General features: G+C 39.1%; 1 protein-coding gene across 2 annotated transcripts in view; it reads left to right on the top strand.

Annotated features, from left to right (window-relative positions):
- LOC129778180 (meiosis regulator and mRNA stability factor 1) overlaps positions 1-11,865 on the top strand; it is a 34,018-nt gene extending 22,153 nt beyond the window's left edge. For both annotated transcript variants that reach the window (XM_055784921.1, XM_055784922.1), the window contains exons 5-11: positions 1,606-2,321; positions 2,376-2,816; positions 2,887-3,040; positions 3,104-3,208; positions 3,270-4,087; positions 10,916-10,999; positions 11,072-11,865. In XM_055784921.1, coding sequence (XP_055640896.1) covers positions 1,606-2,321; positions 2,376-2,816; positions 2,887-3,040; positions 3,104-3,208; positions 3,270-4,087; positions 10,916-10,999; positions 11,072-11,197 — 2,444 coding nt within the window. In that variant the 3' untranslated portion in view covers positions 11,198-11,865. The remainder of the gene's footprint in view (positions 1-1,605; positions 2,322-2,375; positions 2,817-2,886; positions 3,041-3,103; positions 3,209-3,269; positions 4,088-10,915; positions 11,000-11,071) is intronic.
- The last annotated feature ends 13,479 nt before the right edge of the window (positions 11,866-25,344 follow it).

A 25,344-nucleotide genomic window follows, 5' to 3' on the forward strand; every position in this document is an offset into this window, starting at 1 on the left:
AGGCTTTACTCGATCAAGATCCGTCGAAAACGCAACAATAACTTGCAGATATACTTGGAGTAGCTAACCAACCATATCCGATAGTTTAAAAGCAATGGGAATGATTCGAAAGATAGAACATTGGAAGCCGTATGAATCGAAGCCACGAGACGTCGACTGTCGTTTTTTCACGTGCGAACAACTGATCAAACGGCATAGAAGAAGGGGTTTTTTTGCATCGAATCGTTACTGGTGATGAAAAGTGGGTCCATTACGACAATCCTAAACGTCGGGCAACGTATGGATACAACGGCCATGCATCAACATCGACGGCCGCGCGGAATATTCACGGCCAGAAGGTTATGATGTCTATTTGGTGGGACCAGCTGGGTGTGGTGTACTATGAGCTGCTTAAACCGAATGAAACCATTACGGGGGATCTCTATCGACGACAATTGATGCGTTTGAGCCGTGCACTGAAGGAAAAACGGCCACAATACGGGCAAAAACACGATGAAGTTATTTTGCAGCACGACAATGCTCGGCCGCATGTCGCGAAACCGGTCAAAACATACTTGGCGTTCTGAGCGAAATTTTTAAACGCCGGGATATAAGAGCGCAGCTAAATGCTAGATTCATTGACTCTTTTTGCATGCTTCTCACAACCCTACCACCTACGTAAATTTACTTCCGCCTTACAATTATGTGCGCTCTCCAGAAGCAGTAAACGACACGATTCCAAAGAACGGAAAACGAGCGAAAATACCGCCTCCAAATACTTGAATCTTAATCCTCGCTTAAAAGAATCGGCGTTTTGATTCTATTCCCGAACAAAGTCATTTTTGGAAAAAGGGGGAAAATTTGAATTTGCGAACCACCCTAAAATGAAAACGGGCACCCTAACAAAAAAAAATTATAATTTGCGATAAAAAACAAATCTACCACTTTTGACGAAAATCTGAGAACCATTATATCGGTTTGGCAAGGAATGGCTGTATAAGAAGATGGATAATGTTTCACAATTAGAAATGAATAGTTGCAATATGAGATTGTTTAAGAGAAGACAATAATTGTATAATTATTTTTTTTTTTTAGAAACATAACATAACTCGGAATAACAAAAATAGAAACCAACAGAATATCGGAGACGTATGGATCGTAAGATTTAAAGTCTCCGTGAACAAAGGAAAAGAAGAAGAAGTAATTCAAACAAGAAGACTGTGTTAGCCAACTAATAGTTCACTAGTTTTTAATCACTTTGAAGGTAGCTAAACTAGTTTATTCTTAACTTTTAGATAAAAACGTTTATTTATTTAATCAACAGGAAAATATATTAAATAAAGAAAAAAATAAATGGTATTAAGGAGACCTAGTAAATATTATACAGGGTAGTGTCAAACGATGCCGAACTTATTTTTATATTGTTCAGCTTTGCTTCTAAAAGGCTTATAGAACTGAGCTATTGTCCTGCAATTATTAGCAATGATGTAGATGTAGTTCACTTAGCTCTCAGGTTTTACAAGTTACACTGTAAATCTTTGCCTTAACTATATTTTTCAATATATATATTCATCAATGCCATTCTAATATTCGATAATGGTTCATAATTTCTATATTTTCCTTTAGATGCCTTCTCGGCCAACCTGCGCTACATGCCAAAGGGCCCGAGCAACGATTTCCTACAGCAAATTTCCCGGGAAGTGGTCGAGTTGATAAAAATGTCACCAAAATCGGCGATGAAGTTCACCCGTTTCATCCCGGCCTATCATAATCACTTTGGAAAACAGTGCCGTGTGGCGGACTATGGATACACGAGACTGATCGAACTTTTCGAGGCGCTTGCGCCGGTGGTCCAGGTGATGGGTGACGGGGAAAACCGTCAAATAACGCTCACCCATCGTACCCAGATCCGGCGATTCACCAGCGATTTGTTGAAGATCCTGCGGGGACAGGCAAACAAATCGATTCTACTGTCGCAACTTCCGATTATATTCTCCCAGGCCCAGAACAAGATTTTCGATGTGACCGACTATGGGGTGTGTGACATTTTCGATATCATCGATGGGTTAGTGTATAACAATTCGATAGTAACGAAGGTGTACAACGAGACGGATGTTTTGATATCGATTGTGAAGCGGAAGCAGACCCCGACGGAACTGGAAAAGACGTGTGTTTTTGCGGGAGAAGTCGTTGAGCTGTTCAAAAATGCGCCCCAGTATTCGATATTATTCAAGAAGTTTGTTAGATCGTATCACTATCACTTCGGCTATCAGTGCCGACTGAGTGATTACGGGCTCATGAAATTGGCTGATTTGCTGGAGGCTATTTCCGGTATTGTCGAGGTAACAATCAAAAGTAACTAACTCAATATTTAATTGATGTTTCGTTTTATTCAGATGGAGCAAACTAACGATGAAGATCGCAAAATATATCTCAATCATAAAGTCGCGATACGCATTTTCTCGGAACAGATTCAAGACATCATTAAACATTTCACCGGAAGTACAGTTTCGATGATTAGGCTGAGTGAGATACTTAACTTTCATAAGAACAAGTACGGCTATCAAATCCAACCGTGCTGTTTGGGATTCTCCAATATGTGCGATGTGATAAAGGCTTTACCCTACATGGAGATATTTGAGTCCGGCAATGACTACATGGTTATATCGCACATCGAGGATCCGATTTTTCGCCTGCGTTCGTACGCAGCATGTCTTTGCATTATAGACTCGCACAAGGATTATCTGTCTATAAATGATTTTCTCAGAAGCTACCTGTCGAAGTTCAAGGAGACGTTGACCGAGAAGCAGATTTACGATATGAAGCATGTCATAACGGTAGGTATTCCCACGAGATTTTGTTCGATTTCAATCTATCGGAATCCTTCTCTTTCCCTTTCGTTTGCAGATTGAAATCGATAACGGAAACCAAGCTGTGACTATGACACCATTGATGAAGTTTATCGTTCAAATCATACATGTGCTCAAACAGCGCAGTCCCATCAATCTGTTTGATTTGAAGCACACACTCAATATATCACTGTGTACCTGTTTCAAGTTTGGTGAGTTTAAATTAATAATTGATTGCATCTACTTTGAAACGAGTTTCACTTTTCATATCACAGGATATCCAAATATTTCATCACTCATTACCGCCTTCCCGGATATTTTCATCAGTAACAGTTTCCTTCACGAGGGCAGCGATATCGAGTTGAACCGTGACTGCATTTGTGAGAAAATTAATATATTAGTTGCACGTACTCATACTCATAATGTCTCATTAACTTTCAGTAAGCAAGGCTTGTTTTTCCAACGGTGATAAACTGCCCACGAGAGCGGGAGTGCCAGCTATGTCTAATTCAGCACCCGCGAGCACGAAAATACTCGTTGACGAGAATAAATTTTCCCATGTTTCGATGACTAATGATTTTAGAAAATTATTCTACAGGCGACAGGATGCTGTTGCTCAGCAAAATTTGTTGCATCAGCAGCAGCAGCAGCAGCAACATCTTCAAAAACCACTACAACCTCTGCAGCCGTCTCAGCAAATGAATCACCCACCACCGGTTTCTTTTTACCCCAATAACCGCTTCAATACTCCAATGCTGAATGCCAACTACAATTTGGCGACTATCTCATCCTCGTACACGTCCTCAGCGAGTGCAGCTATGGCTAACGACATGATGGCCACTCATAATCAGACGATGAATATGAAAAGCCACAGCAAAGAGAATCTGTATCACAGCTACAGTGGAATGCAGCTCCAGCAGCAACAGGCTCAGCAACTTTCGCAGCAACAGCAGCAAATGATGAGCTCCCAGTCCAAATTCGCTACAATGACGGCGAATATGTGTGCTGCTGCGGCAAACATTTCAACCGCGACCGCAAACGCTGCTGGGGTGGCTACGGGACAAGTCGAAGCAACAACGCTGATGGGGTCCTCCGTGGCAGCAGCAGCAGCAGGTGTCTTGCAAAACTCTACGGCCAAGCTACACGAACGTAGACACCAACATTCTTTGAGTTTACAATATCTTAATTGTAACAATTCGGGATATGGACTTTTGCCGGAGTTTTACGAGCCGCCGAAGCCGGACTCTCCGCCCTCACGGGTGAGTTCAAGATTTGTGTTTGATTGGTTTATCAATTATAGTAGTTCTTGATTAGCATGTTAACATAACGTATATAAATATTTGTAAAGTTATTTTTTGTGATGGAATTTGGTTCGGATTCGGATTTGCAATCAATATTAGCCAGCCCCCTGCAGGCAACCATATTTTTAATGGCTATATCTCGAGCAAAATATCTGAGATGTAGGTTCTTTGATAGATTTTAAACCCCAATGACAGCTGAGATATTGGCATCATCCGAGCACATAGGAAGAGATAGGGATGTCACCCCTACTTAATTGAGCCTGTAAAAATAAACGGATCAATGAAAAAAATGGATGTCACTCGGTATAACCGCGTTTAAACTATTACTTTGCCAAGATATCAAAGTTTCTGGTATATTGTCAAATAAAAAAGTTATAAAAGAAATCATCAAAACCCATTGATGTAATTTTGATTATTGGCGTTACAGAAACCCCAATTTTAAAGAATTATTTTTTCCGTTTTCCGGAAAATGATAAAAAATCGAAAAATCACCAATGAATTCCAATCACCCGAATGTAACAAATATCCGAATGCGTCAGATACCCGAATGCGACATATACCCGAAAGTATCATTTGACCAAGTGTATTGTTCACACCTATATTTGATTTGAAGGTATTTTTATATTTAATTCTGATAAGCGTTTTTAAAATGATCACATTCATTTTTATTTTTTTATTTTGGCTTGACGTCTTTACAACATGATTCAAATTTTGACGTAGATCTACGTCTTTCAGGAAGGGTGCCAAATCAGAAAACAGGTCACGTTTTTATGAAATAAAGTTAACGTTAACAACAATTTTCACTGTGAACGAATTCTTATGATTTGCATACCAATCGAATCGTAAATTCTCTGAGATTTGTTTGATATGCTATACATTACAATTCGCTAATCTCTAAACGGATTAAATTCATGAAAACTGGAAGAATTTCCTTTTTCCCATACATTGATTCTGGCGATTTGTGTGCTAACCCTACCCGTACTTTGAATGCTTATAACTCGAACATTTCTTAATAGGTCGAAAAGATATTTGTATCAATTGATAGGAAATATTTCTACGCGTCTATCACAATTAATAAAATGTTATTTTTCATGAGATGAACAATTGAATAACTGTAAAATATCAAGCCTTATTTGAACGCCCTAACTGCCAAGTTATGCTTGGCCCGATTTACGATTTCCCCAATACAGACATCAAAACCGATGTACCTGTGGAAATCCGCTTTGCAAATATACATGCAAGTAGGGGGTATTTTTGTTCCCACCGAGCTGTGTTTCTCTAACACGGACTTCAAAATTATTGTGCCTGGGGTAATCCTCTTTGTAAATACATTAATGTCGGGGGTATTTTTTTGTTTTGAGTACTTTTGTATTTGCTTGTCGTTGTGCAGAGCGGAATATGATTTCCTAAAACGTACTTTTGAACCGAGAAGCTTGGGAAAATCGTCATTTCAGATACTTTAGGTGAATGAACTGTCGCTGTCCGGGATCTACGTAAACATGAGATGTGCAATATTTTCAGAGGGAATTGAAAAATACAATGATCGTTCGACAATTCTTCCGTTCACATATTTTGGTAGTCCTAGGCATCATATCAAACATAAGAGGATGTATAATTGCGTAGTTCTATGTCGAAAATGCTGTCGTATTCTGGATACAACCCCTTACAATGTTTTCTCCAATTAACTCGGTTCGTGGCTTTCTTTCCCCAATTCTGCGGGCATCCTGTGCTCATCATGTCATGCTCCACTTGGTCTAACCACATTGCTCGTTGTGCTCCTCTTCGTCTCGTACCAGCCGGATTTCCGATGAACAACATTTTCGCAGGATAGTTGTCCGATATTCTTGCAACCTGTCCTGTCCAGCGTATCCTTCCAGCTTCGATCACTTTCAGGATACTGGGTTCGCCGGTGAGTTGCGTGGGCTCGTGGCTCATCCTTCGCCTCCATACACCGTCCTCCTGTACACCGCCGAAGATGGTTCTTAACACCCGCCGTTCAAAGACTCCGAGTGCTCGCAGGTCCTCCTCGAGCATTGTCCATGTTTCGTGCCCGTAGAGGACAACCGGTCTTATGAGCGTTTTGTACAGGAAATATTTCGCACGACTGCTAAGTCTGTGGAGACCATAGTAGGTACGACTCCCATCGATAATGCGTCTCCGGATCTCGCGGCTGGTATCATTGTCAGACGTTACCATTGAGCCAAGGTAGACAAAATGGGTCCACTACCTCGAACTCATCGCCGTCGACCATTATACTACTACCTAATTGGGTCCTGTCGTGCTCGAATCCGGAAGCCAGCATATATTGGATTTTAGACGCATTGATTCTTAGTCCAATTCTCTCTGCTTCGTGTTTGAGTCTGGTGTAATGTTCAGCTACCGTCTCAAATGTTCTACCGACAATGTCTATGTCATTATGCGAAACAGATGAATTGACTGGATCTATTGAAAATCGTACCACGCAAGGTCAACGCCGCTCGTCTCAAGACACCCTCTAGTGCAATGTTGAATAGCAGGCAAGAGAGACCATCACCTTGTCGAAGCCCCCTGCGGGACTCGAATGAATCAGATAATCCACCCGATATTCGCACACAGCACTGTATTCCATCCATCGTAGCCTTAATCAGTCTTGTCAGCTTCACGGGGAAGTCGTTTTCGTCCATGATTCTCCATAGCTCTTTTCGTGTTATTGAATCGTATGCAGTTTTTAAGACCTACGATAAAGCCGGCCTGATAATCTCCCACAAATCTGTTGGTCAGTGACGATAGACGACGGAAGATGATTTGGGAAAGCACTTTGTAGGCGGTATTCATGACGAAGATTGCACGAAAGTTTTCACAGTCTAGTTTTCCCCATTCTTGAAGATAGGTCAAATAACCCCATTTTTCCGCTTCCGCGGTAGCTGTTCTGTTTCCCAATTTCTGACAATCAGCCGATGGAGATAATCAACCAACAAGTCGATTTGTTGTTCTTAAGCTGTTTGATGGCATTCCCAACTTCACCTATCGTTGGGAGTGGTACATCTTCTTTATTTACTGCACAAACGTATCGTCATCTTGGTTCTCTGCCTGTACGCCATTCAGGTGTTCATCGAAGTGCTGCCTCCACCTTTCGGTCACATCACTTTCGTTCGTCAGTACGAAAATAGGGACTCCCAACCTTATTCCGACACATCTCTGCTCGTGGCACGAAGCCTTTTAGGGGATGCATTGAGTTTCAGGTAGAACTTTTGCGTCTCATGAGAACGGTGCAGCTGTTCTAGTGCTTCACACTCTTCCTCTTCCTGGCGGCGCTTCTTTTCCCGGAAGAGCTGTGTTTGTGTCTCCGCTTCTGTCTATATCGTTCCACGTTCTGACGAGTAGCTTGACACAGCATTAACTCCCGCGCAGCGTTCTTCTCGTGTAACATTTGCTGACACTCATCGTCGAACCACTCGTCTTCGTTCCACGTGTTCTAGGATGTTCTTCGCTACGCTGTTTATGGCTGTTTTAATCAAGAGGACCAGATTAACGAAGCTTCTCTTGAGGACTGTTGGACAGTCCTCAAGAGAAGCTTCGTTAATCTGGTCCTCTTCCGACAGCGCAGCTTCAAGCGAATGTGCATAGTTTTCGGTGACATCTGCTTGTTTCAGTCGCGGGCATCGGTGCCGAATATTGTTCACAAGGGCAGTTTTGGGCGCATCTTAACCATTATTAGGTAGTGGTCCGAATCGATGTTAGCGCCTCGATAAGTTCTGACTTCTGTTATGTCCGAGAAATGCCCACCGGCTATCAGAACATGGTCGATCTGGCATGTTAAATGTCAAATAAAATCAAGGGGAACTTCAATAAATTGTTTCATTCGCGTTGATCATGAAATTGGATAAACAAAAGGATTCCAATGGAAGTTTCGCATTGAGTGCGACAACAGGTATGAAATATAATTTCAGGAAATTATTGTTCTGTAATTTAATCAATGTTTTTGTCATGCGAAAATAATGTCAATTTTCACAACATTATATTCGAATGCCCTTCACAAGCAAATCTTTCATTTGTATATGGCGTCGATTGTTTACGAAATTCTGCTTTTTAACTGGTCCTTGGACCAGTTAACGTTCGCTCAGTTTAAAAGCAGACCAATAAAAACAGGACCCGTTAGCGAACGATTACTGTACTGCGTACGGCTATATTCTTAGAGGTGGTGAAATCGATGAGTCCTAGGCCGTTTTCATTTGTTAACTGGTGTGCGCTGTACATACCAATTACAGATTTAAACTCCTCCTCTTCACCGATCTGGGCATTGAAATCACCGATGATGATCTTGGTGTCATGTTTTGGGCAGCGTTCGTATTCGCGTTCCATCTGCGTGTAGATTACATTCATGCATTAACTAATAATTAAAAACTCGTATATTGCGGGGGTAAAGCAAAAACGAGAGAATAAGCGGTTTTGTGTATTTTTTTTTAATGGAAAAGATATATAGTTTTACTTTTATATTAATCAAATTAATAATTTTGTATGAGTCATGGACTTTCAAACTCCATTATAAACATCATCCAGTCATTTGGATCACGTAACCTATACACGTAGAATAAAGTTGTCAACTTCGAGCAGTTGTCATAAATTTCATAGAATGCGATATAGAAATCTGATAAAAGGAAGACAGATGATGCGTTGGATGAAGATAAAGCAGATATTATGATATTATGACGAGATTTTAGAGCATTTACGAGAAACAATGTCACTGGAATATCATTTATATGGATAAAACATTTATCCGAATGGTGAACTATCCCGAATGAGAAAGATAGAAATATTTTTTTAAAAATATTATTAATAAATAAATAAATAAATTTGTCAAAGAAGGAATATTTTTCGGTAATTTTTGAGTTAAGATATTTACGTTTGTAAAATCAAATTCAAATATTTAGAACGAATAAAGAAACGCTAAAGAACAGCTCTAGTTTGAGATCAAAAAATTTTTAAAATATAATTATTTTTCTGATATTTACATGTTAACGTTACCGCAGCGCAATTTTTATTATAAATTCGTTTATTCGTAATGAAATTTATTCTGAGTTAAATCTAATAACTACAAAGTCCCCATCCAGCGAGGATAAGGATCCGAGGCGGCCCCAAGCCGTCGGGGTGACGCAATCCTAGTCGGACGCCGGACTCTCGTGATCAAACCTGTGTTGTCCCGATTTCTCAAGCGGAACCGTTTGTGGCATCACTCTCTTCCTGATGGATTCCCTTCTGGCCTAAGGTGCACAAACAGGCTCTTGGTGACACTGTTCATCAGCGCTTTCATGGTAAACGAAATTAGCTTCACCACAACAGCGACAACATGCTCCAATCGCTGTTCAATTATAACTGAGTGAATTTCCGAGCGGCGCTCGCTTATATAACGATTGGTGATTTCAATAGCCTGTTTTGAAAGCAATTTTAAAGCTATTGAAACAAGTTTTTGGTTGAAAAAGTAACAAGTATGACTTCACTTTGAAAATTTTAGATGTCCATTTTCATTGGCACTCTAACGAGCACCTTAAGAATGCGCATTGGCTGGACGCCATTGAGATGGTGATGAACCCACTAAACTACCCGCCATTCTGGCCAATCGAAATGTTTTGGGATAGCTAAAAATGTCACGTGTCAAGCCCAGAGTTTATCGGAGAGGATTAAAAATCATAAAATCCATTTTCTTTCTTAACTACAATAAATACAGATTTTTTTTCTAATTACGTTTTATTCTAAGTTAGACAGATTCTGAGATATATGACATAGAAAGAATACTGATTCAGAATTGTCTGTGCCTTACGTAGTTGTTGAATCGGAAGAAACATGACGTTCTATTTACAAAATTATTCCTGTATTCTAGTATGGAATGAAAAATTAAGTGTGAACCGCACACTTCCTTAATGAATTTCAGTTTCTTATGGCGGGTTTACATTAGGGAGATCTATAGCTACAGATGGATTTATTCACGTGAAAATAGGTGTAAACGGGTGAGAATAAATATGATACACTTATTCGAGGTATATATAACTTGAATAAATTTAGCATATGTAAACGCTTGTGAATTTCTCACTGGTGAGAAATCACTAAAGTTGGATGCAGTTCTACTTTAGGTGAATAAATTCACCGGATATATGAATATATTCATTATAGAAGTTCACGCTAGTGTAAACGGTTGATGCGATTTTTATAAATCTCATCATATTTCTTCACATGAATATATCACTAGTCTAAACCTACCCTTAAGTGTAAGTAAAAATCGAACTTGCATTGATAGTTTTTTTTTGCCGTAGAACTACGTGTTTCATTAAGGGTGCCAAATCAGAAAACAGGTCGCGTTTTAATAAAATGAAGTTAACGTTAATAACTATTTTTGCCGCGAACGGATTTTGGCGATTTACATACCAAAAGAATCGGAAATTCCCTCAGATTTATTTGATATGCTAGATATTACAATCCCCTGGGGTGTAAATCGTTAAAATTCATGAAAAGTAGAAGCGTTTCAATTTTCCCATACATTTGTTCTGCTGTTGACATGAAACAAATTGCGACAAACGCTATCAGCTAGTAAATTGTTCTACGATAATTATTTCGCTTTCATTGCCATAACATCTAAAAAGACTATTGCCTTGGGATATGGGAAGAAAGAGTTATGGATACAGAAAAATAGAGCAGAAATGCTTTCTTTTCAATGCTTAATTGATCATACACATATATTCTCGTATGTCTAGCATACCCTTACTTGTTTTATTTTAGTTTTTCTTGGCTTTAAACATTTTCTTATCTTCCAAGAATATCCCATATTGGCTCGATCCGATCTGGACCAGTGACACGATTCTAGCCGAAAAAGACATACCGCTGGCGGCCACTGAGCTGGTAAGTACCCATCAATCAGCGCCGAAGCGCCCCTTCTTAATGTCGTTTCCATCTTGTCTCTCGTACTTTCAGCTCAATATTCCGCTGCCGGAGCTAAAGACGTACAATAAACTACCGATCATTCTGACACCGTACATTCTGTCACTGGGGAAACATCCGTCCTTTTCCTTCGATATCGATAAATCTAAGAACATTTAAATTTGGAAGCAGGACAGTGCCCATATCACTCGAATGGAACCGACAGGCGGTGGACTCCTCTGAACGATATGTATCTCTGCGAGGAGTCAAAAAGTTATCGATGACAGTTTATTCCACTTCATTATTCGCTTAATTGATATTTTGTTTTATTTGACACGTTGAACGTTTTCTTTACTGTAGTAGAAGTCAGTTAGCGCTTCGTCCTTTTTGTTAAATTTGTCACCTTTGGTGAACTATTTATTTGATGATATCGTTATTCGTATTATTATTGTGTGAGAAGTAGTAGGAGATAGATTATATGTCGGAAATGTTAAGAAAAGGCAAAATGGAAAACATTATCTTCAATGAAACGTTATTTATATTAGAATTGTGAGTCAACAAAAAGTAGGGCATAATTTGAATTTTTGTTAATTTTGGAAAGCTAACGTTTCGTCCAATTGTGTATGTGAGATGAGACGGATGAAAGCATGAGGACACATTTTTAGCAATAGTACTCCGTTAGGTGACCAATATTTTAGGCCGATAGAGGACGAGATTATTAGTGTTTAAATTAGGATGCTAGCAGATTAGGTTTTCCATTTTTGTTCTTCTCAATTTTCCATCCAATTGAAGATATCATATGAATAATTGAATAAACTAAGTTTACTAACTTGCATGCCATTATCAGATTTTTTGGTTGTTTGTTTTGTACCAATAACGCAGAAGCATAGGTCACATAAATACATGGATTGAAAAAAAAAATCTAACAATGCTTGCAAAAATACATTGTCCGACTGAGGGTTCAAATTCTCTCCCATTCTATTCGCAGATAATTAGGAACCACCAACGGAATGCTGGTCATCCGCATTGTGGTAGCTGGCAACATATGGCTGAAGCCCAAAACCGCAAAAGCGATACCAGGGGGAGCCGGAGATACGCTAATTCTGAGGGAGAATGCTGAGGATCTCTTTTGTGGTGCATGAAAGCAGCATATGCCAATTGAAGTAATGATAACATTGCACTCTGACTTCGATGGAAATAGCAGAATATTTGTGGGAAGAACTTGACGAACAATAGGAACATTTTCGGATCTTCATTGCATAATTCCAGCACAATGGATTTGCATGCATGGAGATGAACTTCTTGATGACCGGAAGCTGTGAAAGGGGGCCATATGCTGCGGATAAATATGTTTCATCTTCCAATGACACTTTGAAATGAGTGCTACGTAACATCAATTTTTTTTCGAATTTAATTTTTGTTTGCGTATTACACGCCAGTAGTCGATGCGGAAAATGATTGCTAATGATATGAGATACATTAGATGAGAGTTGAATAAATAAAAAGGGAATAATAATTTCGCGCACTTTTTTTAATAAATAATTTCGCTCTTTTCATAAAGTGCGCTTGTTGTTTGAGTATTCTCATTTATTTTCGTACTGCTCAATCTTTACATTATTTAAGAGGATTAATAGAACGGATCAATCGGACATCCGAATCGAATATCCATGGTGAAAAAGTAATGCTCTGTGTTTGGTGGAATCAAAAGGGTGCGGTCCACTATGAGCTGTTAAAAGTTTGATTAAACGATCAATGAAGATTTCTACAGTCAACAATTGATCTGTTTAAAGCGAATTGCTGCGGAAAAATGTCCAAATTATGTGACCAGACACGATTCGATGATTTTCCATCATCACAACGCTCGACCTCATGTCACTGTTCGAGTTAAAAACTATTTGAAGAATTGTGCATGGGCCCTTTCCGACTACCATTTGTTTCAATCGATGAAGAACGCTTTGAGTGGGTTACGCCTTACTACACGTTAAGGATTGATATATAGATTTATAGGTATATAGATTTTGGTGATTTCAATAGTTTGCTTTTAAAGCAGTTTTTGAGTTATTGAAACATTTTTTATACCAATAGGTAACATGCATATCGTAGGCATTTTATCTTTCAGTCGGCAAAGAGATATTAACGCTCGAAATCTTGTGCCTCCAACGGGTTCTGCTTATGTATAGGAAAGGGAAAGGAGAATGGATAAGTGCAAATGACCGGAATATTTAGAGGATTTTTCAAAGAATTTGAGAAGGACTTAGCGAAACAAGTGCTATACAAAATTTTATAATATCTACTCAAAAACAGAGTTCATGCGCAGAACTCTGTACTGAAAGAAGTAGATTCAGTCCACCTTTTCTGATGGTCAGTACCCTCGTTTCCAAATGTTTCCCGAATTTAGCATACATTTTGCGACGTTATCTTTTAAACAGCTGCGTTAGGTGTGCTCAGCACCGGAGAGCAATTTTTTAAGGATCACTTTGTCCTACGAAATATTAGGATGTTACATGTCAGATTTCTGTTAATTAGCAAATGTTATTACGACCTTTGTGTTTTTTTTCAAGGAGGCTTTGAATTCGGGATTAGATTACAACATCTGCACCACAGCCAAGAGGAAAATCCTATCAATACGATCAATGTTATGGTCGAAGTCACAAGCGATAAGTCTTCCTGCTTTATATTTGTAATTAAACTTGACAAATGTATGGACTTAAACGCATTGAAAATATTTTTCTTCAAATTGGAGCATTTTAGGCACTATTGACTATTGTTTCCTTTGTTCTAATTTTCGCTTCTATATCTGAACTGGTATCTCGCAGTCAAAGTTCAGTGAAGAAGTATGCCTAAATTCAGTTGTTTCTTCATTTGAATGCTTTCGATACATTTTTTTTAAATATTACATCGATTAGCTTCGAATAAAACCACATTCAATTGCACTAAATAATTACAGAAGTCTTCAGAAAAATTCTTTTCGACACTCGTTTCTCGGAGATTTCCTGCAAACGAATGATTTTATTGCCAAACAATTTTTTTCAGATGTTATTTCATGCTTGACTGTAACATTTTTGGGAACAATCTCCACTTTAAAATCATTAACACTCCTATACTCGCGCATTGGTCTGTCAGACCGAGAAATCAATAATTCGTTCATTTCTCAGAAAATATCAACACTACGACTTTGCGATTCTCTCTAGCTTCGTTATTTGTCGTTCGTCATCGTTTAGCGTATCGCATGTGATGGTACAACAGGGACGTGTGCCACTTTTTTTAACACGACCGGAAGTATAGGATTAACGCGAGTATAGGATTAACTTTTTTGTACCAGTGGCTTTTTTCATATTCTAGAACATTGTTGAATGAAATGTATAAATTAATGTTAGTGGCGTGGAATATTTATAGAATATAATACATAAGATCATTACCGGACTATTCTTATTTGATTTCAGTCCCTTTTGTCCTGGATTGAACGGATCCATATATTAACTATTCGTCGTTAGATTCATACGTTCAAAAGCAAAATATAAATGTTTGACTTTCGTATAGTTATTCACTAAATGTAATGGTCATACATATACACACTGTGAAATAATTTCACTTGTGGAAGAATTGTAAATAGTAAACTATAAACTAATCGGTGGCTCATGGTAATTTTTAACAATTACAGTTTCGGGGACATTTTTTCTATAATGAACAATATCGACAAGAAAACAAGAAAAAGAAAAGGAAGTTTTTTTTATCCCATCCGTTTATTAGGCTCATTTAGCAATTCAGCTGTCACAGAGCCGAATTTATTCGTATACATTTTTATGTTAAGATAACTATTGTTGTATATTATTTAGGCTTAAGATTCCTATCCATCGATAAACATTTGTTTTTTTTTATGTATAACACAGTAGCTGTTTAGGCCTAAGAATATTCCAATTCTATCGATACACAACACATGCCGCCTTTTTCGGCGTTAGAATATTCCTATTGTTCGAATGTTCACAGTTGGACTGTTCACAACGGGACTGCTGATATGAGGCTTCCATTGCTGTGTTAGAATTAGCACCAATTACCAATGCAGCAGATCGTAATGTGAGCGGTAAGGGACTGGGATTACCGACACACTTACTTACTAGAAGTTACTAGAGATCCTTTCATATCATCTTTTTGTGTACCATCTAAAAAAAGGTATTAATTCTTAGTTTACCAAGAATATAGAGACAAAGAATATTAGAAATATGCAAACTTTATATTCCAGAACCGTTATCATCTGGTAATTATCTAGAAGGTCGTTATACATTCTTCTCTTCGGAAAAAGACCCGAAAAACACGCAACAACTGCATGAAATGTAAAAAATATGTTTAATTCGGCAATGCAGTTATGCTATGTTCTGATTCTTACTCCAATGAAACCATAATCGATTAATACGTTTTTATGTTATTTTTTAGCTCTTTATACTTCCATGAATTATGTTCAGTTGCTTACTTTTAATTAATAACAGTGAAAAATTCGAATTTCGATATTTGTGTTGGAGTATCAAAAATTACTCTGGAGGCTGAATTAGATGACTATTAACCCTTTCATTACGAGCGTCGTCTATAGACGACATTCGCGCGACGAGCTGTGTGTACGAGCGTCGTCTTCAGACGACATGAAAATCATACTGCTCTTCGAACACACCAGCGCGATGTGCATATTTTTCGGCGCAGTGCTCCGTACAGGGGTAGAACTTTGGCGGAGCACACTGCCGTAATGAACGGGTTAAAACATGATAAAGACGAAGAAAACATATTTTTTTGAGTTTTTTTTTTCGATCATACCCTCTTCTTCAAATAAATACCAATAAAGCCTGTAAAATACACAATGGCAACATTACAGAGAAGTTCAATTTTCGGTCTGTGACACCGTGCGCGAGTATACGTGTTTTGATTTTGCACGCGAGTACAGGAGGGTTAAAAAGCAAATATGTATTTGTAGTTGATTCTTTCGAATGTTCTCGAAAACCGGTTCTGAAGGATTAGTATTTTTGGGCAGTTATCATACTGGGATTCTAACATAAATGATATAACAGGTTTCCATACGCATTAGAACAAATGGGATGGGCACTCTAGAAATCATCTGGATATTCAATGCAGAATGGTTGCTGGGAATTTGTTAATAAAACATATTTTCAAAGCGCTCTTAGCCGATATATGGAATGGAACGCGTCCTCTGAAAATTTTCCCAACGATGACGGGAAAGGTTTTGTATTGGGCTGATAACGATAGTCAAGTTGAGATACTGTAGCTGGACGAAGTACAGTTGAGAAGCTTTTGAATTTTTGCCTACATAATTTTTTGAGTATGTGATTTGCGGAGACGAATGAATCGAAAGATTTTTAGTCTCCATTAACAAAAAAAAGAACATGTTTTTTTCTTGAATTATTTTTTATCTTTACAAAACACCAAATACAAAATAAGACTAATTTAAAAGTGAATACCAATTTGTCTCAAATTCCGAACAGTTTCAAATTCCGAACACTTCATTTTTAAATGTAAATTTACTGAACTTTAATATTTTCAATAACTGAATAATAAATACCCTGATATTCTTTGTGGTGTAGGCTTCGTTCTAACATCATTCACAGGTATCGATACTGTATATAACTTAAAATACTAAGCATTTGCAAAAAAGTGACTGTCAAAACTAGCGATAAAGTGTTTGCGTTAGCAAATTTGGAATTTGAATCAAGTTTCGCAGCACAATATCCAAATTTTTAGGAATGTTATATTTTTCCAAAGAATAATAGCTAATTCGCTTTGATTTGATATATCGATCATCTGAATCGGTCTAGTAGCTCAAAGGTTATGATTAAAAAAAAAATTGCATTTTGGGTGTTCGGAATTTGAGACGAATATAATCGAACATATTTTTAGTTTTTCACCATGAACATGAATTTGTAAATTAATTTTTATGGTAGCCAAATGAAAGAAACGGCTCTATTGTATCCAAAAACTACATTAATTTCCCGAAAAAGTACCATTTTGAACAATGAGACACTGTTTAATGACCAAAAAAATTAAGTGTTCGGAATTTGAGACAAAACGGTATAGGCACAATGCAATTATTTCCTTTTTTCAATTGAAATACATGGATGAATGTCCACGTGGACAACAGGGGAGGGGTATAGTCAATGTCCACGCTTGTCCACGGACGGGGAGGGGGGAGTCTAAAATCGTGCTTTTTCTGTCCACGTGGTATGTGGACAGCCCCTAAGAAAGACATACATATATTATATTAACACTAAACCTACCACGAGGGGTCAAATGACCCATTTTAAACTTTTTGTCAAAATTTTCTCGCAAATTACATTTACACAACATCATTTGCCAACACTACTTTTCTCAAAACATACATCGAATGTATTTTTTAGTGTTTACTCCTCTCTTGTTATTGTTTTACTTAGAAATATATGTAATCTTCCCTAACTATCGTTGCACGGGTCAAATGACCCGTTCATATTATATGAGAAAGATTTGTATGTGTGGTTGTGATACAAAACCATTGCATTATACATTTTTGCTATTGCTTTATATATTTTGTTGTATTTGTGAATTAATAGTGAATTATTTGTATTGCTGAATATCAAGGCGAGCTAACAGTAGCCATTCCATGTGCTATTTTGCGTGTCAAAGATTTTAATTTAATTATTTTGCTAATAATTGTCATCCCAAAATGTCAAAATATATAGGAGAAACATGGTATGTCACGTTTCTCAACAAAACTATAAAAATCGAGTCATTGTTCACTAACTATTCATAAAGGGTTACTCGACCCACTGTAGTAGGAATAGGTATACAGGAAACATCGGTAGGTTTAGTGTTAAGATCGCGAGTACTCAAGCTATCATAATCTGATATGCGTGAGTATACCGTATCGAACCTCATTTTTTACATTACCAAACAACATGCTCGATATAATGATATCCTGGACCAACATTACGTAAATTATTAGTAGCAAGAGCTACACGATGAAAACGTGAATTGAACACGAATTGATTGGACTGGACAACATACAATACAACAACTAATAAATGCATATTAGCGGTAAATTGTGAATAATTAAGGGGCTAAGATGGGAAGGGGTGTAAGTGACTTGATCGATTCCTCTTCATCAACTTTTTCTTTAGTTAATAACTCAACTGCAAAAACGTTCCAATTTGAGTTTGCGTTAGAATCCGATAGATGAGGTTCTGACCTATCTTCCACATTGTCAAATACAGCTGGGAATGTGTTTGCAACTAATTTGTGACCAAAAGTGAGAGTCGTTGAGGAGAATTCGATTATGTCACTTAAACCCTTTCATTTTGGGCACTCATTTCATAATACGATTAACATTGTGAACATTGTGAACGCCCGAATGTAGGCAAACGGATTGCTCGTTGCGTCAGGGAGGAAAGCAAGTGATAAGTGCAATCGAGAAAACATACCCATTTTAATTGTCAAATCATTTAGCTTTTTCACTATATTTCATATTCGTTTTGCAAACAAAAAATTGCTGGATAAATTTCCTGTCTAATAGTATAGAACATATATCGCAATAACGATTTTGAGTATTATGCGTTTGAAAACTCCTAATGAATCGTTACATTTTCCGTAGACTTACCCCACTATATAGAAATCAAAGACATAGTCCTATGGCAAAACGGAGGCTAAAACCCTCCCGTCCGACCGTTGGTCTTTTGGCCGGCTTTCGTGGCTTGTCAGCCATTCTGCAGACTGCCCATTGGACTCAGGAAGTTGTAATGAATCCACGTTTCATCCATTGTCACAAAACGTCGGAAGAAGTCCACTCGATTACGCTTCAACAACGTCAAACCGGCTGTTGAAACATCAACGCACCGCTGTTTTTGGTTGTCGGGCAGCAAACGCGGCACTCATCGCGCGGGTAGCTTTTACATGTCCAAAATGTCGTGCAAAATGTAGCCCACTCGTTCTTTTGAAATGCCTACGGCCTCAGCTAACTCGCGTAACTTCACTTTAAGATCGTTCAAAACGATTCGATGCACTTGTTTTACGATTTCTGGATTCGTAGCCTCTTTTGGCCTTCCAGAGCGAGATGCATCTACGGTGCTTGTACGGTCCATTTTAAATTCACTAAACCACCAGTTTATCGGTGGTTTCTCTCGGTTATTCTCGAAGGAGCAGAAGCGGAATAACATTCCGTCAACCACTGCATTGATTGTTCAGGAGTTTTTCCTGTAAGAAATAGGCGGGTTAGATCTATGATATAACCGCAAGGTGACGTGGGACTACCGTTGGCTTAGTAATAATTTGTTTGTATTGAATAAATTATTGATTAAATTAAACAATTTTCAAATTCAATTGAATTCAACATATTTGTTTTGTAAGTAAAAAAATTTTAACTAATGCCATGTAATGTAAGGCCTAGGACATAGTGAAAGCGATGCGATGCGGGCGCGGGATCGTTTGCGGGAAAGCTCTTTTGTTAACGACTGTGGAAATCGATGCAAACCGCCCATGCCTGATATAGTAAACGCGATGCGAGCGCGATTTCAATGCGGTGAAACTGTGTGTGGAGTGTTTTGCCGCGAGTGAACGCAAGTGGTGGTTGCCAGACGATTTTCATAAATATCTTCACAATCGAACTCATCGAACGAAAATAAAGATTGAGCTGTTGAATTATTATTATCGCTTTGTTCGATGAATTCTATAACTTTATTCTAATTTACATAATGCATATAATGAAACCGTTACGTTAAGCGCTTTCCATTTACCATGTTCACAGATAAAAACGATCTAACAATTCAATTGATTACAAAATGAAGACATGTTATCATATCTGGCATCCTTGTGCTGTGTTGTTTATATGTAGAATGAAGTGGGATGAAACATCAGTATGTCATAGCACGCGATGAACTCCAATTAATCGCTCCGCATCGCATCATACCGTACCGCCTTTACTATGACCTCGGCCTAAGGCGGCGGTGACACTGGATGCAGAAAAGTGGTCTTACGAATTGTATGCAATAGTGAAAGTAAACAACCACATTGAGTTGTATTGGTGTGGTTACATTGCTTCCCCCTTGCTTCGTTCGAATTTGTCAGCTTCTATCGAACAAAATTGTTTGTTTCTATTCGTACAATCAAATTTTCGTGCGTACTCCGAGCCAATGTCACCTTACCCTAAGGCTCCTTGGGTATGATGGCTGTGTTAGGGAACATACTTCGATGGGAACAAAAGTTTTCCCAACTTGCATGTATTCGCAAAGCAGATTTCTCCAGGTAGATTGACCAATCAAAACGTGACAGTTCAGGCGTTCAGATAACGCTTAACATTTCACAGTTGCTCAACTGTTTATCTCATGAAAAATAACATTTTATTCATTGTGAAAGATGCGTAGAAATATTTCCTATCAAGTGATGAAAACATCTTTCCGATTTGTTGAGAAATCTTTGAGTTATAGGCATTCGAAATCTTTAATTTTTTTCTGCATATTCTGTGTTTAGGTTTTCATTTTATCCCCCATATATTCCGGTTAAACGTGGTCCCAGCTCAAAATAATGTTAGATCAAAACAAGATCTTCCTCTTCTTCCATTTTCTATACGAATACTCAGGTAGGTACAGGTACATTCAAACAGTTGTAGGTTGTGAACAAATAAACTAGCAAACAAACAAATAAGCTAGTGACAGATGAACCTCTCGAAATGAATCTTGTTCATTTTTAGTGGCGCCATCTATTGAAAAATCCCGGAACTTTTCAGCCGATGTAGTATAAAGGGTGTGTCACATCAAATTGCATCACGGAAAAAACACTGTAGAAATTCAATTTTTAGGAATTATATCTTCAGCTTTCGCTTATAATCAGATAAAAGTGTATAGATCACGTTGGCCATGCTTCACTGTCAATTTTTCGTAAATTTGGAAAAATATCGTCGAACGAAAAAGAGCGTCGTGAATTAATCCTGCACACTCATTTCGAGAATCCGGAGTTGTCACATCGGGACATCGGTAAGATGCTGGGAATCGTCCAATCCACGGTCAGCAGAGTACTAAAACGATACTTCGAGAACCTAACCATCGACCGGAAGGTGAAGAACGGCAAAAATGGATGCTCCGTCAGTGAAAAAGATCACAAGCGCGTAGTTAAGCAGTTTAGACGTAATCCGAGAAGTTCGGTCCGGGATGTCGCCAATAAGCTGAATTTGTCAAGTTCATTCGTCCAGCGGACCAAGCAGCGGGAGGGCCTGCGTACATACAAGATTCAGAAGGCTCCTAACCGCGACGAAAGGCAAAACATGGTGGGGAAGACGCGAATCCGGAAGCTGTACACCGAAATGCTGACGAAGCCGCATTGCCTGGTAATGGACGACGAAACCTACGTCAAAGCGGACTTTCGTCATCTGCCGGGCCTGTTGTTCCTCTCCGCAGAGGACAAATTCAGCGTTCCGGAGGAGATTCGCAAGCAGAAACTATCCAAGTTTGCTAAAAAGTACATGGTGTGGCAAGCGATCTGCTCTTGCGGAAAGCGGAGCGCCCCCTTCGTGAAGACCGGCACGGTAAACGGGCAGGTTTACCTTAAGGATTGCCTACAGAAGCGCTTACTACCACTATTGAAGCAGCACGAGGGCCCGACCATCTTCTGGCCGGATCTCGCTTCGTGTCACTATTCAAAGGACGTGTTGGAGTGGTACGAAGCCAACGGAGTCACCTTCGTGCCAAAGGAAATGAACCCGCCCAACGCGCCGGAGCTTCGCACAATAGAGAAATATTGGGCGATTATGAAGCAGGCCCTCCGGAAGAACCCAGGAGTTGTCAAATCGGAGGCGGACTTCAAGAGAAAATGGATTTCTGTTCAAAAAAAACTACAACCTGACGTTGTACAGAACCTTATGGACGGGGTAAAGAGGAAGGTGCGAGCATACGGGCTTGGGCTCGAAGTATGAATAAAAAGAAAATGCCAAAAGTTGTTTAATAGTTTTTAATTTACTGTCTAAAATTTTCAAAAGGATCGGTCTACTGGGCGAATTTCTACAGCGTTTTTTCCGTGATGCAATTTGATGTGACACACCCTTTATACTACTACTTGCTTGCACATAGATAAATACGGTAACTGAGTTCAAAAAGAGATAGCTGAAACTGGAATTGGGCGGGTTCGTGCTTCCTAGAAAAAACGACCATTTCGGTTTTCTCCGTAAAGAACTCGATACCCAACTTGAGAGCCAACGTGAACAGGTTATTCAGGGTATCTTGCAAGGATTTTTGCAGAGCGACGGGATTAGTACCTGTGATGGAAATAACTCCATCGTCTGCAAGTTGTCTCAACGTGCAATCTCCAGTCAGACAATCATCTATATCATTGACGTAAAAACTATACAAGAAATGGCTTAGGCAGGAGCTTTGTGGTAGGCTTATAAAACTGTATCGAGAAGATTACAAACTGCCATGATTGAAAAACATGAGCTTTTCTGACAGTAAATTCTACAGAAAATTATTTAGAATTGGCGAAAGTCCACGATTATGAAGTTTCTCTGAGAGAATTTCCATGGAAACTGAATCAAACGCCCCTTTGATATCGAGAAAAACGGAAGCCATTTGTTCTTTGCGAGCAAATTCGATTTGGATTTCAGAAGATAGCAGCGTGAGACAATCAACCGTCCCTTCACCTCGGCGGAAGCCAAACTGCGTATTTGACAGCAAATTATTCGTTTCGACTCACTTGTCCAAACGAAGTAGAATCATTTTCTCTAACAATTTACGAATACAGGATCTTTTTTCCACATTGCAAGCGGCCTACACGAATTGTGATCGCAAGCCGGCTTGTTGGGTTTTCGTATGGCTATCACTCTCACTTGTCTCTCGTCATGTGGGACAATATTCAGAAACTTGTTGAACAAGTTCAGCAAACGCTGTTTCGCCAAGTCGGGAAAATTCTTCAACCAGTTGAATTTGAGCATGTCCGACCCCGGAGCTGAATTGTTACATGAGAGGAGGGCAATTGAGCATTCTACCATCGAAAAATTCTCATAATCGCATTGGAGCGGAATGTCTCGTACGACGCTTTGTGCAGGAACGGAATCGGGACAAACCTTTCTTGCAAATTTGAAAATCCAACAGTCAGAGTATTCCTCACTTTCATTTTTATGGTTCCAGCCGCGCATTCTCCTAGCCGTATACAAAGAGTGCTCATAGCGGTCACCCTTGATAAACCATTGACGAATTTCTGCCAATATCCACGCTTTTTTGCTTTAACCCATTACTGCCCAGGTGTACAAGAACTTGATCCAAATGGCATGAAACTTTCTAGTACATCTAGGTTTGTCCCGAAACGAGGGGAAACGCAATATTTTGGCTTGGAGTTTTTTGGAAGATGAGATATCTGACGTATGAAATTTCATACTTTCTTTCTTTCTTTGTTTTTAAGAGGCTTTAAACTTAGAAGTTCATTTGCCTCTAACGAAATTTCATACGCTGAGCCTATACAGTATCAAAAATGGAAATCATTTGAATATCGAACAAAACTGGTTTTTTTCATAAAATTCAACTTCAACAACCATTTTCATGGTTTATTAGCACTTTCGTGTACTGCCGTTCTACGCATAATTGTCCCACGGTTCATAGGAATTGCATAGAACATAGTACAGTTATGCGTAGAACGGCAGTGTATCGGATTTAGTATCACTGAGTATGGTACCGGAAAAAGCTCTCCGAAGGGTGCAAACCCACATCACACTTCAAATTTATTCCTTAGCATAGCGTTGGCAATCAACATATTGTACGTATTTTCTTTTGCTTCCCAGTAAAACCGCTTACTTGGTACTTTTACGCATCCGGAAACGAGCACAATTCCTAGAAATTTGTACATTTCCGGTACGGTCACACGGAATCTTGTATCTCCTTTTAGCAGTGCGTACTTATTTGTCTCTGTGGTGATTAGTCCGACGAAATCTGCGTCAAATAGGTAATGGAACATTTGAACGGCAGACCATTTATGTTTCGAGCAGAGATCACTAAGATCAGGTGAATGTCCTTCAAGAAAAACGGCTGCATCTGCATCCGAATTTAAGGTCATTTTTTCCCAGTGTCTGGCTCTCCGCTTCTTGCTGCTGCCCAAGGAGTATTCTTGTGATTGGCCTCGTTCAACGTTGCTCTCGACATTCACTTGTGAGCTTGAGCTTGAGCTTGGGTAGACTGTACAATTCGTAGTTGCTCTCCGTGTTTGACCTGAACCAACCAAATTGCACAAAGAACACACAGAATGACGCTTGGGACTAGCAAATCATTTTCGTTGCGCAATTTCTGGTAATTCGAACTTTAAATGTGTTGCTCTCGACATTCACTTGTTTGCCAAAACCGGAAGGGCCGTCCTCCGAGTCACTATCTCCAGCATCCACATCGCTGTCACCACCGCTTGGGGGCACGATGACGAAGTCAATATCATTTGTTGACACTAGATTTTCGAAAGCTTCTTCGTCCAAATCAATCAGATAATTGTACAGCTCCTCCGGATTATCGGGAAGCTGATATATCCTATTGAGAAAAAAATATACCGTAGTTGCACAGCGTATGAAATTTCATAAGCTCAAAAGTAAACATAGATTTGACGTAGGACTACGTCTTTCATTTCTGTACCGGGGTGTAAGTTCAAAGTTTCGAAAACAAAAGAGTGACGATGGATTGCAAGGTTTTGAACGTTAATACCTCTTTTCCGGCTTAACGGAGTGGTATGCTAATTATTTCATTCGGAAGACAAAATGTCCATGAGTTATATGACTGTTAATAATTGACCCGAAAACTTGTTTCAATAACTTTAAAATTGCTTAGAAAACAGGTTATTTAAACCGTATATAAACGCGCATACGCTCTGGTAATCCCTTCAGCTGATGCGGCGATGTGAGATGAGGACGGTCGCACTCAGACGCCTATGCATTATGGTCTTCTTTTCCAATTTCATTTCTCTTCTGCAGTTGAACCGAACGGATGGTTATAAAACATGACGCTTCCTTTGCTTTCGATCATTTACATCTCTATTCTCGCACCGTGAGGACTCGTTTGATTGGGACCAAGCAGACAGCTCGTAAATCTATCGGTGGTAAGGCACCACGAAGGCAGCTCGGAAAAGCGCACCAGCCACAGGAAGTGTGAAGAAGTCACATCGCTACCGACCAGGAACCGTCGCTTTGCGTGAAATTCGTCGCTATCAGAAGTCGACCGAATTGCTGATCCGCAAGCTACCTTTGCAGCATTTGAGCGTTTGACAATTCCACGGTCCAGGACCTAAAAACCGACTTGCGCATCCAAAGTTTTCCGCCGTTATGGCACTGCAGGAGGCAAGCGAGGCAT

The sequence above is a fragment of the Toxorhynchites rutilus genome, chromosome 3 (genome assembly GCF_029784135.1).
Source record: "Toxorhynchites rutilus septentrionalis strain SRP chromosome 3, ASM2978413v1, whole genome shotgun sequence".
NCBI classification, from domain to species: Eukaryota; Metazoa; Arthropoda; class Insecta; order Diptera; family Culicidae; genus Toxorhynchites; species Toxorhynchites rutilus.